We start from the raw sequence: 17066 nt of genomic DNA on the forward strand, positions 1-17066 counted from the left end.
GGAAAGAACCTTTGGGCATTTTCTCACTGTCCTTACTCGGGAGAGACGTCCCTCTTCACGGCGCAGCGTCTGCGCGGATTTCGCACTAATTGCTCCGCAGGACCCGGAAGAGCCGCAAAGTCCCGCGGCTTTTGCATCGCAAATGTAAACTGGTTTTTGGCCAGTTTACATTTGCAACGCAAAAGCCGCTGGACTTTGCGGCTCTTCCGGGTTCTCCGGAGCAATTAGTGCGAAATCCGCGCAGACGCTGCGCGGTGAAGAGGGACGTCGCTCCCGAGTAAGGTCAGTGCGAAAATGCTCATCGTTTCTGCTGTGATAGCTTTCCATGTTCAGGGAGTTTCTTAAAGCCAAGGAGCATTAAAAACTAGACTCTGCCACCTAAATCTGAAGTGGTACAGTCTATTTAAGGACCTCAGCATTCTGTTGCCTCATTCTTCTGCGTGTGAAGAATGCATGTCAACCAGAGTGGGAGAGATGATAAGAAAATTAAATCCAGTGTTGGATTTGCAACATTATCTCAACACAAATGGATGGTGTGAGCCGGGCTTGCCCTGCCACTAGGCAAACTTGGTGATTTCCTAGGGTGCCAGCCTTCCGGATGTGCTGAATTGGGCATCCCCCGTGTGGCTCGGTGATGTTATCAGTGCCTTGACTAGGGTGCCAAACAGTCTAGGGCCAACCCTGAGTGTGAGAGGACCCTATGCTAACAACCTGGCACGTGGGAATGATGACCCTGCTAACCTTTGAATAGGAGGAGGGACAACCAGTGTGGTTGAAACAAAGCTCCACTTTTGACAACCATCACAGGAGCTAGGAGCTGTGTAGATCACGTGCTTAAAAATGCACAAAAATTAAATATTAAAATTCACACTCGATGCTCATACTTTAGACTGCAAGATTTGCTTTGTTGCAGCAAAAGAGGTAGTAAGGTCAGCTCATCTTTGGTCATGTTCAGGGGTCATTTTGTAGAAAAATAGGTGGTGGAGCTCATCCAGGGATTGTTATGCAGCTGCACATACTATTCAATGGACAACATAAGAACATAAGAGAAGCCATGTTGGATCAGGCCAATGGCCCATCCAGTCCAACACTCTGTGTCACATAAGAACATAAGAGAAGCCATGTTGGATCAGGCCAGTGGCCCATCCAGTCCAACACTCTGTGTCACATAAGAACATAAGAGAAGCCATGTTGGATCAGGCCAATGGCCCATCCAGTCCAACACTCTGTGTCACATAAGAACATAAGAGAAGCCATGTTGGATCAGGCCAATGGCCCATCCAGTCCAACACTCTGTGTCACATAAGAACATAAGAGAAGCCCTGTTGGATCAGGCCAATGGCCCCTCCAGTCCAACACTCTGTGTCACATAAGAACATAAGAGAAGCCCTGTTGGATCAGGCCAATGGCCCCTCCAGTCCAACACTCTGTGTCACATAAGAACATAAGAGAAGCCATGTTGGATCAGGCCAATGGCCCCTCCAGTCCAACACTCTGTGTCTCATAAGAACATAAGAGAAGCCATGTTGGATCAGGGCAATGGCCCATCCAGTCCAACACTCTGTGTCACATAAGAACATAAGAGAAGCCATGTTGGATCAGGCCAATGGCCCATCCAGTCCAACACTCTGTGTCACACAGTGGCCAAAAATTTTATACACACACACACACACACACACACATACATATATACATACACACTGTGGCTAATAGCCACTGATGGACCTCTGCTCAATATTTTTATCTAACCCCCTCTTGAAACTGGCTATGCTTGTAGCTGCTACCACCTGAGAGGTGGAACTCTCAGACGGAGGAGGCAGAACTCTCAGAAAGGTTCAGGAGCTGTGCTCCTGTGAGCTCCCACTGAATCTGTGGCCTGGTCATGTTGTTCACCAATACTTCTATCCCCTGAACTTTTAAAATATCCCTTAGTTTTCCCATATTTCCTATTGCAGCACTGTGCTTTTCTCCATGTAGGATCCTACCACATTTTCTTAAGGCCCACCCAGTTTCCTCTAGTTCATCCAAGATCTCACCAGGGAAACATACAATGTTCTCTATAAAAAAGAAACTGTGTGCAGCAATTGTAGTAATCCAAAGAGTGCAAGTGAAATAATTGCTGCTTCTTGAGCTGACATTTAACGCCCAAGCAAGATTTTTTTTTTTTTTTTAAAGTTAAAACGAAGAGAAGGAATGAGAAACAGCATCTTTTTCACTGGCAACGATGATTCAAAGCTTTGGCTTTAGAAAATCATTCAACAAAAACAAACGTGATTTAATCCAAGTCTAAAAGTATATAATGGGAAGAAGATATGTGGCTTTATAAGAACACTCATTTATCATAGGGATGGAAGATAAAGTATAATGAAAAACAATGGTGTCAAGTATGAATTAGATCAAGTGGATAGGTAGTGTGCTCTGCACAGGTACTCTGGGAGCAATTACCCTCTGGGACGATACTAAAGTTTCCATGAGTAAATGGAAAAATTAACTTTGGCTATCTCAGTTTAATATAGCTGACCTACAATTTATTGCATGAGAAGAAAATCTATAGTTCTGCTGTACAAAGTAACTCAGAATAATCCCTTTAAACTTCAAGGTCCAGAAATATGAGGCTTGCAGCAACATGGATAGGAAGATAATGGAGAGCATGTTTGCCTGGGCCTTGGGCTCTCTCAAGTCTTTTTCTTAGTACCATAACAAAGTCATATTGTGCTGATGTAGCCGCGAGTCATATCCTCCACACCATGAGGTGCAAGCTGGACACATCATAGTGCAGAATAGGGCCCCACAGCAACAAATCCAGGGCAGAGGGAAGTGTGATGTACTCTGAACCTGCAAAATGGAGGGGCTCAGAAAACCAAATCTGGTGTGGTTCAAAAGGGGTTACCAGAATATAATCTGAACCCTCTGCATAGGACAGAGCCCCCCACCAAAGGATTTGGAATGCATCTCCTAGTGAGGCCAGATCGCTGCCTATTTAGAAACAAGACTGTGGGGCTTTCCTTGTCTCCTATGTGGCAAAAAGGCCCACTTGAGGGGTGTCCCACATCTCCAAAACTCCCTGAAGAAATCTGGGCTGAATAGACCACTTATGAGTGGTAAAATCGGATGTGATCAGACAGGGAGGTAGCCACAGCAGTCCCTTGGCTTTTAAAAAGCTGCTCCAGTTAGAGGTGTGCCGCAGCAATCAGACAGCACCCACCCAACTGGTGGCACAGTTATGGGATGCACATGAGGTGCACGTGCGCAGGACAGAGCAATTATACTGTCCGCCTGGTGCCATAGTTACAGGGTGCATACAGGGTGCACACACGTTGGGCATGGCACACCTGTCCAATCAGACGACTGGGAACACACCATGGAAGCGCCTCATTGGCTTTGCTATTGACATGAGGTAAGGGCAATCGTGTTACAGGGGCAAGATGTATGTGTGTGTGATTGCACTCATTAAATCCAGAGGTGGGGTGGCTACGGCAGACCAAAAAGCCCATCTGATCACCCATAGACTCTGCTTAGGCTATTGCCCATAGTGTTCAGGACTCTGTCAAGTCGATAGATTCAATAACGAGGCCTTGTTGGTAACAAAGTAGCTAGTTTATTGATATCATAGTTCTCGACTACAAGGAGATTGAAAGACTAAAGATCATACAGTAAAATGCCAGCATATAAGGTACACTTCAAAGGGATTCTTGAGGGAGGGGTACTATGCAGGGCACATTCAAACATTGATGTTACAATTTTATTCTCAGGCCTGCTTTGGCCTTGAGCGTCTCTTCGGCTTCAACCTCCCCCGATGCCCGGCCTGAGAAGGCTCCATAATCTCTTTCACATATTCCCATTTCAAAGCACAACTACATAACAAAGGAAAGGAGGGGGGTGAGGAGAGTTCAAGCTAGCAGCATTGGCATACAGTATGGCTTTTACCCAGGTTGCTTCTCTCCTGAACCAAAGAGTGAGTGCAGGCTTGGCCAGAGTTAAAGCAGACTTGACAGACTCTTGCTATATGGATAGCTCTGGGGGAAATTCTGATACTTTTAGCCGCATCCCAAACTGCAGTGGCCTCCAAACGCAGCCTCTAAGACCCCATACCTTCTTGTTTGTTGAGGTAATATATGGTGGACGTATTGTCCATTTGAACAAGCACTCTCTTGCCCTGGAGGATATCTGCGAAGGAGGTAAAGGCGAACCTGACTTCACGCAGCTCAGGAAGGTTCACGTGAAGGACTCTGCTGAGTGAACTGAGAGTCCTTCACAGTGGGCACCCTAGCCTGTTAAGGAAGTATCAGTTGTGACTCAAAACCCACACTGGGTTCCTGTGGAAAGAGTAGCATCCTCTGTCCACCAACTGAAACGTCAAACTTGATCTGGGAATGGAGAAACAGCACCCAGGCGGATGCTTCATAGGGTCATACTTCCCAATAAACTATATAGTCAGAGAAACGACAGCCATGGTAGATGCCATAAGGCCTAATAGGCATTGAATAAACTTGACTGACCGACCCCTTTTTTCATAGAAAGGCATGAGCCGTAGCCTTAATAGGCTTGCCCAAGTCCAGGGGTAGGAAGGAAGGCTCTCTCCTGCAGAGAATCAGGTTAACTGGCCTCTGAAAAGGGAGCTGAGGACATATTTATTTATTTGAATTTTTGACCGCTCTTCCCAATAGCCGGGCTCAGGATGGTTCACAACAAGTTATAATTCCAGACAATATAAAGACCAAATCAAATAAGCAGCAAAAAACATTGCAGTTCCCTAAAAGCAAGATGTTGTCAAGTCTTGGTGGTGCCCCAATCTAGTGAGAGTGCTTCCCTCACGCCCCCCCCCCCCGTTCCCTGCTCTTTGTCCTTATTTCATCCCCAACTGTTCCTTTATTGGGGTGGATCAGGACCTCTTGGTGAGGAGCAGCCTTTAGGGAGGGAAAGCAAAGGGACAGGGAGCTACACCATGGAGTGCTGTCTTTAGCCTTTGCGTGCGGTGGCTTTGGAAAGGAGCAGCCATTTTGGAATTCAGCAACCATTTTGGGTCTCAGGCCTGTTACAAGGGAAGGGCCCTTTGGAGGGCAAGATGAGGAGGAGGATGTTCAGGAGAGGTGCATCATTCTGCAGAGGCTAGCAAAGTTAGAAGTAGGGCTGTTAAGCCCCCCGGTCCAGGCGGGTGTTCCCCCGCCTGGAAGGTTTCCGACCTCCCCTGACGTTGTCGGTGCGTTGATGTCACCCAGAAGTGCCATCATCATGCTGATGATGTTGCACGGCAGCTGCTCTTCGCGTTTCTGGGAAAACCCTATGGTTTTCCCTGGGCGCTCTAGCCATTTGGGAGGGAAAGCTCTACGGTACAGGAGGCACCATGGAGTTTTCCCCCTCCCTAATGATTAGAGCATCCAGGAAAACCATAGAGTTTTCCCGGAAACGCCTAGAGAGGCTGCAAGCGACATCACCAGTGCAGTGACATCACTTCCAGGTGACGTCATCGCGTCACAGGTGCACTTTGCGCGCGTGTGAAAGTCCCCTGCCAGGGAAGGCTGGGGACTTGGCAAGGCATCACAAGGGATTACTCTGGCATGCAAGTGCGTGGAGGGCCCCAGGGTGACTTAGAGATCCCATGTTGTGTGTTTTAATGCCAATGTAATGGCCCGTCTTCCTGCTTTAGAGGGCTGTTTGGGTAACCCTCCCTGCGGTGGGATGCTGACCGTGGCAGGAGCACAGGACAAATTGAGCAAGGCACTGGAGACCAGGACTAGTGTGTGGGAGGATCATGAGGCAGTGGTGGTGGCTGCTGCAGACCTAGAGGAGGAAGGTAAGACACGGATTTCACTGATTCCTGCTTGGCTGTGGGGACCGTGGGGCTTTGAAGCTGCCCAAGGGAGAAGGGCAACACCTTCAGCTACATAGTCTTGTGGCTTTGGAGGCCAGTCTTATTACCAGGGTATTACCACAGTCTTATTGCCAGGGTACATTGGGCAGCTCTTAAGGGGAAGGTAATGCTGTGGCAAATGTGTTAGAGTATTTTGCACGCAGCAGAAGAGCTGAAGGAGAGGGACAGGCAAAACACAGGAATTAATAGACAAGAGAAACAGTTGTATTCAATGGTAGATATATTTACCAGGAAAGTATCCAATATTCAGAGTCGTTGCCAGGCCAAGGTCATACACAGTAATCAGTACACACTTCAGTAGATAACAGTATACAGCAGTAAGTATACACAGCACGATCCAAGCACAGTAGCCTAGGATCCAACACCAGCAGTGATCGCTGCCACCCAGATAGCGGGCCTCACAGAACCCACAATCCTTACAGGCAGACTGAGCAGGCTCACTGAGCTTCCCTAAGTACACGTACCAATCATCAGGGTTGCATCAGCTCTGTGAGTCAGCACAAAGCCTAATTACAGGTGAGGTCATCCCACCTTACCTCAGTAACAGGTAACAGCTGGATCATGATGCAGCATGACTCAGCATGACATTGCAGAAACAACATTACTATTACTAAGATGGAGTCAGTCAGCCATTTTAGGACTGAGTTCCAACAAAATGCCTCCTAGGGGTGGATGGAGCTATCCTCTCCTGGCTGGTGTTCCTCACAGTGCAGTTCCTTTGGGAGCAATGCTCAGAGGGGACATGGCCATGCCTTTGGGAGATCACTTGATGGCAGCCCTTCAAGAGATTTTAAAAGGGGAGTTTGTTGATGCTTTTAGACTTTTATCTCCTGATTTGGAGAAGAAAGACAAGGCGGAGTTGGAGGAAAGGGACAAAGACGGACTAAAGAGATGGGTTTATCATACGTGGGTCAACTGGCTACGTGGTTTTTCTCATAGATCTGGGAGTCATTGCCCAAGTGCAGCCTTTGCATGCAGCCCTTTGGTTTCAATACCGGGATACAATTTATGGGGCTTATATGGACTTCTCTGGGGGAGCTTGACTTCACTATGATGCAGAATTCTGTATGAGGGCCGCAGTCAACCCTACTCTTCCTTGGGATCAAGTACACCAGCAACTAAGGCTCCAGTTGATGGCTCCCATGAAGCCCTCTACTGGCAACCAAGCTGATAGCTGGCACATCATTACCATGGGACCGGCTCTTCTAGGGCTTGGTTGGCGGGGGGGGGGGGGGGGTCCTTTCCAGCCTGCAAGCTTTGCCGGGAATTCATATCACAGGGTATTTGCTCAAAGAAGCCCTGTAAATTTCTGCATGAGTGCCCCCTTTGTGGACACACGCAAAACCCAAGGAAGCTGGCAAACACCAAGGGACTGGGGCTGCTGTTGCTGCAGCCACTTGAAAAGGTTCCCAGCCCAATAAAGCAGAGGGCACTTAGGAGATATCTGGAAGGCTACCCCAATCATGTAGATCAGGGGTGGCCAACGGTAGCTCTCCGGATGTTTTTTTGCCTACAATTCCCATCAGCACCAGCCATTGGCCATGCTGGCTGGGGCTGATGGGAGTTGTAGGCAAAAAACATCTGGAGAGCTACCGTTGGCCACCCCTGATGTAGATAGTTCTTTCCTGTTAGGGTTTACTTGTGGGTTCAAAATTCCTTATCAAGGTGACAGGATTAGTTTCACGTCACCTAATCTGCCTTCAGTGAAAGGAAGGGAGCAGATGGTATGCGATAAAATAGACAAAGAGTGCCATGAGGGCAGGGAACTGGGATCATTTACAAGCCTAATATTGCCTCACCTAAGGGTGTCATCCCTAGGTGTGGTACCTAAGAAGGAAGGTGACTTCCACTCATTCATCACCTTTCTTACTCAAGTGGTGAATCAGTTAATAATGCTATTCCTGAGCACTGACATTCGGTGTGGTACACTTCTTTTGACCGACCTGTTAAAAGTTGTGTGTACAGTAGGTGTGGGCCAGGGGCCAAGATGGCAAAATGTGACATTAAATCTGTGTTTCACTTATTACCTGTGCACCCAGATGACTTTGATCTTCTAGGATTCTCCTTTGAGGGTCATTTTTACATGGATAGGGCTTTGCTTGGTTTTCAAGTGACGCAAAAGGCCGGGAACTTCCTGGTTCCTCAGAGCAGCCTCGGAGCAGTTGGTGGGAAATCCGCACAGACGCTGCGCGGTGAAGAGGGACGTTGCTCCGAGGTAAGCTCAGTGGGAAAACGGCCCTGAAGATTGGGTTCCAGTGATAAATAAGCCTCCAAACTGAAGAAAGACAGATGAGACATCTTGATATCTAGAACAGACGTCTTTGGAAGGGCTTCTTTAGTTCCATGAACTAAATACTGGAAAATTGTCTCTCCTTGGTGATTGGAAAGACTGCTTTTGAACTGTCTTCCGTTAATGTCTTCTTGCTACATTCTCTTGTCTATTTGAAGTTCTATGTGCAAGCTTTGTCAGGACACCACTGACCTTTACATTACACTGTTTGGTTGTTTAAAATTTATGGTGTCTCTTAGAGGTTTTTTTATTTACACAGCTGTACGCTAAGATCCTGTAGTTTCGCTATAATCCCGAGGTGGGGGCAGGGGATCCCTTGGTTTGGAGGCCCTCCCCTCTCTTCAGGCTAATCAGAAAGCGGGTGGAGGGATGTCTGCTGGGCACTCCATTATTCCCTATGGAAACCGATTCCCGTAGGGTATAATGGAGAATTAATTTGTGAGTATCTAGGGCTCTGGGGGGCTGTTTTTTAAGGTAGAGGCACCAAATTTTTAGCATAGTATCTGGAACCTCTTCTCAAAACACCCTCCAAATTTCAAAATGAGTGGGCCAGGGGGTCCAATTCTATGAACCCAAAAAGAAGGTGCTCCTATCCTTCAATATTTCCCATGGAGGGAAGGCATTTAAAAGGTTGTGGTCCCTTTAAATGTGATGGCCAGAACTCCCTTTGGAGTTGAGTTATGCTTGTCACAACCTTGCTCCTGGCTCCACCTCAATGTCTCCTGGCTCCACCCCCAAAGTCTGCTGGCTCCACCCCCAAAGCCCCCAGATATTTCTTGAATTGGACTTGGCAACCTAGCTAAAATACATATAAAAACATCTAAAATGCATACAAAACATAAAACATTGGTTAGGAAAGAGGATCACTGAGGGAATGCCAAACACACACACACACACGAAGTCTTCACCTACTGGTAAAAGACAGCAACAGAAGGGGACACACAAATTTCCCTGGGGAAAGAGTTCTAGAGCTTTGGTGCCATGAACAAAAAGGCCCTCTCCTGAGTTGCCACCTACCTATCAGAAGGTTGGGGCACGAAAACAGGGCCTTCACAGATGACCATAATGGTTGGGTGGTTCTTTAGGCATGTCGGTCCCAAATCACATAGATCTTTGGAGGTCAGCTCAAGCATCTTTAATTGTGCCCAGAAACAAACAGGAAGCCTTCGACACGGAAGAAGTCTCTGCCTGCCCTGCCACATGCAATTGCAACAGCCGGTACAATCTCACAGCACTCCCAAACAATGTTCCCTCTAAGCTGTGGAGTCTTGTGAGCAAAAATTCTACTCCATGAGCTACCAGCATTAAAGTTGTGAGCTATTGCATAAATTAGTTTGCTCTAGGGCCATTTTTCCTGAGCCAATACAAAAATGTGTGAGCCGGAGGCTAAGCAATGGTGAGCTAGCTCACACTAACTCAGCGTAGAGAGAACACTGCTCCCAAATATTCCGCTGTGAGAATCAGAACGGCTGGACTCAGATACCAAAAATGTGCATATAAAGTGGACCAAGACTGAAGTGATATGGTCCTAGCAACCCACTCCAGTCAACATCTTGGCTACAACATTCTGTACCAACTGAGGTTTCAAAAAACTTTTCAAGGGCAGCCCCACACAGAGGACACTGCAGTAATCTAGTCTAGATGTAATCAGGGCATGCGCTACAGTGGCCAGATCTTTTTTGTCCAGGAAAGGTCACATCTGGCTAACCAGTCAAATCTGGTAAAAGGCATCCTTGGCCACAGCTGCCACATGTGTATCCAGCAGTAAGCTTGGGTCTAACAGCACCCACAGCCTATGCAACCCCATACATAATGGGTGACACCTTGTGATCGTCTGCCATCAGTAGCACTTCCAACTTGTCAGGATTAAGCTTCAGTTTCTTAGCCCACATCCACTCCAAAACTATCTGCAGGTGCTGATTCAAGATTTCTACAGCCTTCTGGGGATCAGCTGGAAATGAGAGATAGAACTGAGTGCCATCCGCATCAGTGGCGGAGGGAGGGGGGGCGGGGAGGGCGGGCCGCCCCAGGTCTGGCGGGTCTGGGGGGCCCCTTGGCAATGCCAAGGGGCCCCTCAGAAGCCGGCTGCACTCGCCGCCTTCCCCGCCCGCGCGGGGCCCGGCGGCGGTGGCGGAGGCCGGAGAAGCGGCGGCGAGGCCGCTGGAGGGCCTCCAGCGACCAGTGCCGGCCTCTCCGACGCTTCCTCGGCTCCGCGACCGCCGCAGGGCCCCTCGCGTGGGCCTCCAGTGCAGGCGGAGGCCGGGGAGGGCGTCGGAGAAGCCGGCGCTGGTCGCTGGCCTGGAGGCCCTCCAGCGGCCTCGCCGCCGCCGCCCTGGAAGCAGGTAAGAACTGGGGAAGCGTGGTCAAGTTACTGTGGCTCCATGCACTTCTGAAAGTTCTGTGCCTACCAATTCCAAGATTCATATCTTTACCACAATCAATCCTTTTTCTGCAGCTTCTGACTAACCCTTAAGAGAAATGCACTGCTCTATAGAGGTAGGCTGAAGAATTTAGAGCTGAGTTAGAACTACAGTCCCATATGATTTAGAATGCTCTCTCTCTCTCTCTCTCTCTCCACACACACACACACACACACACACACACATCCAATGCTGTGTTCACTGTGAGAATGCCAAATTGTTCAATTGCTCAAGTTAGTTTATACTCATACTGAGCATATGAAGCTGCCTTATACTGAGCCAGACTGTTGGTCTGCCAACATCCTCATTGTCTACTCCGGCAGGATCTCCACCAAAGCTCTTCCTCATCCTCTGATATCTGACTCTCTTAACTGGAGATGCCAGCCACTGAACCTGGGATGTTCTGCATCCAAAGCACATGCTGTACTACTGACCACCCCCCCCCCCCAACTCTACTGCTTCTACGATCATTCCAGGCCCCACAATCTACTATGCACAAACTCAGCAAGGACTACTTCCTGTATTGTAAAGAGACTTGCAGTAAATGCTACATGAATATATCCTTTACAAATGTTCATTCATTTACTTTTGTATCAGGGTGTGAGGATAAAGGGCTTTTCCACATGCTTGATTTACTCCTGATTTTCTTGGCAGTCAATCCACAAAAACTGGAATAGTTTTGGACATGGGATTTTTTTTTTTTTTTTGCACATCTGCCCTCCCTCTGCCTTTTCACAGTTGTGGAGTCAGTTTGTTTTCTTCCACACATGCCTTAAATAATCAGGATTTTCAAGGGAGGGTTCTATCATCATTGCTGGCATCACAATACCCCCTCCTTTTTATTTTTATGCATGCTTATATCAATAGTGTAGCTGAATTTTTTAAAAAAGATTGAAAATGAATACAAACTCAAAATGAAAAGAAAGAGCAGGGGACTCCACTGGCATATGGAAGGCTGCTTGAGGTAGCAATCCTGGGGCGGGAGGTGGTGGCAGCTGGCTATTGTGGGAGGGTCAGTGTGAGTTCCCCCATTCCTGCCTGCCTGCCTTTTCAACAGAAAGCCTAAAAGGGGAGCAGCTCTGCCACCTATCTGTTTATGAACTGTATGCAATGAATTATGGCTCTTCCAAATTGCATTTGTTTTTGCTGGTGCCAGAAGTTCCTTCCTTCCTTCCTTCCTTCCTTCCTTCCTTCCTTCCTTCCTTCCTTCCTTCCTTCCTTCCCTCCTCCCTTCCTTCCCTCCCCCCCTCCTTCCACCCTCCCTCCCTCCTCCCTCCTCCCTCCTCCCTCCCTCCCTCCCTCCCTCCCTTCCTTCCTTCCTTCCTTCCTTCCTTCCTTCCTTCCTTCCTTCCCTCCTCCCTTCCTTCCTTCCTTCCCTCCCCCCTCCTTCCACCCTCCCTCCTCCCTCCCTCCCTTCCTTCCTTCCTTCCTTCCTTCCTTCCTTCCTTCCTTCCTTCCTTCCTTCCTTCCTTCCTTCCCTCCCTCCCTCCCTCCCCCCTTCCTTCCTTCCTTCCTTCCTTCCTTCCTTCCTTCCTTCCTTCCTTCCTTCCTTCCTTCCTTCCTTCCTTCCTTCCTTCCTTCCTTCCCTTCCCTCCCTCGCTCCCTCCCTCCTTATGTTCTTATGTGACACAGAGTGTTGGACTGAATGGGCCACTGGCCTGATCCAACAGGGCTTCTCTTATGTTCTTATGTGACACAGAGTGTTGGACTCGATGGGCCACTGGCCTGATCCAACAGGGCTTCTCTTATGTTCTTATGTGATGCAGAGTGTTGGACTGGATGGGCCATTGGCCTGATCCAACAGGGCTTCTCTTATGTTCTTATGTGACACAGAGTGTTGGACTGGATGGGCCACTGGCCTGATCCAACAGGGCTTCTCTTATGTTCTTATGTGATGCAGAGTGTTGGACTGGATGGGCCACTGGCCTGATCCAACAGGGCTTCTCTTATGTTCTTATGTGACGCAGAGTGTTGGACTGGATGGGCCACTGGCCTGATCCAACAGGGCTTCTCTTATGTTCTTATGTGACGCAGAGTGTTGGACTGGATGGGCCACTGGCCTGATCCAACAGGGCTTCTCTTATGTTCTTATGTGACACAGAGTGTTGGACTGGATGGGCCACTGGCCTGATCCAACAGGGCTTCGCTTATGTTCTTATGTGACGCAGAGTGTTGGACTGGATGTGCCACTGGCCTGATCCAACAGGGCTTCTGTTATGTTCTTATGTGACGGAGAGTGTTGGACTGGATGGGCCACTGGCCTGATCCAACAGGGCTTCTCTTATGTTCTTATGTGATGCAGAGTGTTGGACTGGATGGGCCACTGGCCTGATCCAACAGGGCTTCTCTTATGTTCTTATGTGACGCAGAGTGTTGGACTGGATGGGCCACTGGCCTGATCCAACAGGGCTTCTCTTATGTTCTTATGTGACGCAGAGTGTTGGACTGGATGGGCCATTGGCCTGATCCAACATGGCTTCTCTTATGTTCTTATGTGACAATACTGACTTTGGTGGACCCAAGCACTGATTCAGTGAAAGGGAGCTTTGTGTTTGTGACTGGAGTGGACAATACTGACTTTGGTGGACCCAAGCACTGATTCAGTGAAAGGGAGCTTTGTGTTTGTGACTGGAGTGGACAATACTGACTTTGGTGGACCCAAGCACTGATTCAGTGTAAGGGAGCTTTGTGTTTGTGTCTTCTGGTGCAATTTTGTTCTCAGATCCTGTATTTACTTCATCAGTATATGGGATAAGGCACTTTCTCAACTGTGCTGCATAATGCAGCCTATTTATTTTGTCCTGTTTGCTCTGTTGGCTCTATCTGCGCCACCTTCATCACTTTCGGGGTGTGGATCCCCCAGTGGGGTGGTCTCCCGACCCCCTCCGCCGGCTGTTTCTGATAGCCCTGCGCCCCCTCTTTCATTTGATATGTGTCCCGTGCGGATGCCACCCTCCCGCCGGGAGATGCCGCAAAATGAGCCCCCTTGAGGCTTATGGCGGCAGGGCTCGGGGGAAGCGAGCTAGACTGCTGTTCTTTTGAGGGGTTATAGAGTGTTTCGAGCCCATCCCTGTGGCATCGGTCCCATCGTTGTGGGACCCAGGGGGGCGGCTCAGCGGCCCGCTGAAGCAGCCTGTCGGTCACTTCCGGGTTCCTGTCCTGCATCTTGACCTGTGTTATTAGTGACAGTGATGAAGGTGGCGCAGATAGAGCCAACAGAGCAAACAGGACAAAATAAATAGGCTGCATTATGCAGCACAGTTGAGAAAGTGCCTTATCCCATATACTGATGAAGTATATACAGGATTTGAGAACAAAATTGTTTCCGGCGGTGATATTTGGGGGATTTTTGGGGACGTCACAGTAAGTGCTGTGAAGTCACTTCCTGTTTCCGGCAGTGGCATTTGGGGGAAATGATGTCATTTGGGGGAAGTGATGCCACAGGAAGTGATGTCACTTCCTGCTTCCGGCAGGTGGCGCGGGGGGGGGAATGATGTCACAGGAAGTGATGTCACTTCCCGTTTCCGGCAGGTGGCGCGGGGGAAATGATGTCACAGGAAGTGATGTCACTTCCTGTTTCCGGCGGTGGCTTGCTGTCGCCGGAAGTGACGTCACTTCCTGTTTCCGGCGGCGTGCACACACGTAGGGGGGCCCACATAAATCTTGGGCCCCGGGCCCCGAAAGCCCTAGCTACGCCACTGATCCGCATATTGGTAGCAACCCAGCCCATATCTCCAGATGACTTCGTCTAGTAGTTTATGTAGATGTTAAAGAGCAAAGGGGACAGATGGAATCCTGTGGGATCCCATAGGCCAAAGGCCAAAGAACTGAACAGCTGTCACCCAGCACCATCTTCTGAAACCTACCTTTCAAGTAGGACCAGAACCACAGCAGAACTGTACCTCCCAGTACAGGTAGGTGGTCCAGAAGGATGCCAAGATCAGTTGTATTGAAAGCTGCTATGAGATCCAAGCGTATCAACAGAGTCACACTCCCTCTGTCCATCACCTGGGGCCAGAAATCCACCAGGGTGAAGAAGGCTGTTTCAGTCTCATAACTAGGCCTGAAAGGGGTCTAAACAATTTGCCTCATCCAGGAAGGCTGATCAGCCACATCCATTTGATGACTGCAGCATTAATTCGTGAAAGTCACATGTGGATGAGATATGGAGACCAAAAACCTCAGACAGAACTTCCATATCAATTCACCTTAGGTATAGCGCTTTTTAAAATAGAATTCATTCGCACATTTGGTGGTAACTCATCCAGAGGTGCAACAGCCCCGTGGCGCAGAGTGTTAAAGCTGCAGTACTGCAGTCCTAAGCTCTGTTCATGACCTGAGTTCAATCCCTGGTGGAAGCTGGGATTTTAGGTAGCCGGCTCGAGGTTGACTCAGCCTTCCATCCTTCCAAAGTCGGTAAAATGAGTACCCAGCTTGCTGTGGGGGGGGAGTGTAGATGACTGGGGAAGGCAATGGCAAACCACCCCGTAAAAAGTCTGCCGTGAAAACATTGTGAAAGCAACGTCACCCCAGAGTCGGAAACGACTGGTGCTTGCACGGGGGACCTTTCCTTTTCCTTTCCTTTCCCATCCAGAGGTGAATACCCAAGTACTGTGCACTCATGTGTGAATTTCAGTACCAGAAGGCATTTTGCTACAGCTTACTTTGCCTGAGAGTTTACGTACTCTAAAACGATTCAAAAATATAAAATAAACAATACGTTATGAAATAAAAACACCGAGATTGCGTACAACGAATTGAAATTATATACTCTTAATGACATAGCCTGTTGACGTTAAAAGTAAATAATTTCATTCTGCTGTATGCAGTTTCAGTGTCTTTACTGTTTGATTTATAGTTAACTGGTTTTAGTTTGTATCAGATGTAATATTCAAAACAGGTCAACGAAAATAATTCAGAATGCTTTAATAAATAAATGAAATATTTTGTTTAGCACCTTTTTGAGCTTTTTCTTTTTTTAATCTGATGCTGAGGAAACAAAATGTGTGGTGTAGTAAGAACAGGATCTGGGAGATCCGCATTCAAATCCCCACTCTGCCATGGAAGCTCACGAAGCAAACCTGAGCCATTCACTCCCTCTCAGCCTATATCTCTCCAGGTTGTTGTGAGGATAACATTTAGGACAGAAGAATGTTGTGAGCAGCTTTCACTCCCTATTGTGATGAAAGTCAAGGCGTGGATGAAGTAAATGAATGAATGAATGACTTTCCCAATATTTGGATTGTGTTTACCAGTTTCCTTTCTGTTTTTTTCAGGCTCCCGTCAGCATGAAGTCAGTGCTGCAAGCGGGCTGGCTATTAACTGTAGCCTTTGGAAACGTTATTGTACTCATTGTTGCCCAGGCTGCTCCTCTGAAACAGGTATGGCGCAGAATATTTTATTTATTAGTTGGAACGGCAGTAAGTTCTGCAAGGCCCTGATCTCAGGTGGGAGCATGTTCCAGCAGGTAGGGGCCAGGACAGAGAAATCCCTGGCCCTGGTTGAGGCTAAGTGGACATCCTTTGGGCCAGGGATAACTGGCCCAAGTGGACTTCCTTTGGCCAAGGGTGCTTCTGTTGATCAGGGGGGGGTGGTATATGAGGAGAGATGGTACCTTAGCTATGCTAGTCCCAGGCCACTCAGGGCTTTAAATGTTAGTACCAACACCATGAAATGGATCCAGAACTTAACTGGTAGCCAGTGCAATTGGCAGAGCATGGGCTAAATACACACCCTCATAGGCATTGCAATTAGTAGGCCAGCCACCATATTTGCACCAGCTGGAGTTTCTGGCTCATAAGAACATAAGAGAAGCCATGTTAGATCAGGCCAATGGCCCATCCAGTCCAACACGCTGTGTCACACAGTGGCAAAAAATTTATATATATATATATATATATATATATATATATATATATATATATATACACACACACACACACACACACACACACACACACACTGTGGCTAATAGCCACTGATGGACCTCTGCTCCATATTTTTATCTAACCCCCTCTTGAAGGTGGCCATGCTTGTGGCCGCCACCACCTCCTGTGGAAGTGAATTCCACATGTTAATCACCCTTTGGGTGAAGAAGTACTTCCTTTTATCCATTTTAACCTGTCTGCTCAGCAATTTCGTTGAATGCCCACGAGTTCTTGTATTGTGAGAAAGGGAGAAAAGTACTTCTTTCTCTACTTTCTCCATCCCATGCATTATCTTGTAAACCTCTATCATGTCACCCCGCAGTTGACGTTTCTCCAAGCTAAAGAGTCCCAAGCGTTTCAACCTTTCTTCATAGGGAAAGTGCTCCAGCCCTTTAATCACTCGAGTTGCCCTTTTCTGGACTTTCTCCAATGCTATAATATCCTTTTTGAGGTGCGGCGACCAGAACTGCACACAGTACTCCAAATGAGACCGCACCATCGATTTATACAGGGGCATTATGATACTGGCTGATTTGTTTTCAATTCCCTTCCTAATA

General features: G+C 48.1%; 1 protein-coding gene across 4 annotated transcripts in view; it reads left to right on the forward strand.

The window, feature by feature from the left end:
* SLC15A2 (solute carrier family 15 member 2) overlaps nt 1-17066 on the forward strand; it is a 144937-nt gene that overhangs the window by 120200 nt on the left and 7671 nt on the right. For all 4 annotated transcript variants that reach the window (XM_060261865.1, XM_060261866.1, XM_060261864.1 and 1 more), the window contains one exon: nt 15859-15963. In XM_060261865.1, the coding sequence (XP_060117848.1) occupies nt 15859-15963 (105 nt within the window). The remainder of the gene's footprint in view (nt 1-15858; nt 15964-17066) is intronic.

The sequence above is a fragment of the Heteronotia binoei genome, chromosome 21 (genome assembly GCF_032191835.1).
Source record: "Heteronotia binoei isolate CCM8104 ecotype False Entrance Well chromosome 21, APGP_CSIRO_Hbin_v1, whole genome shotgun sequence".
NCBI classification, from domain to species: domain Eukaryota; kingdom Metazoa; phylum Chordata; class Lepidosauria; order Squamata; family Gekkonidae; genus Heteronotia; species Heteronotia binoei.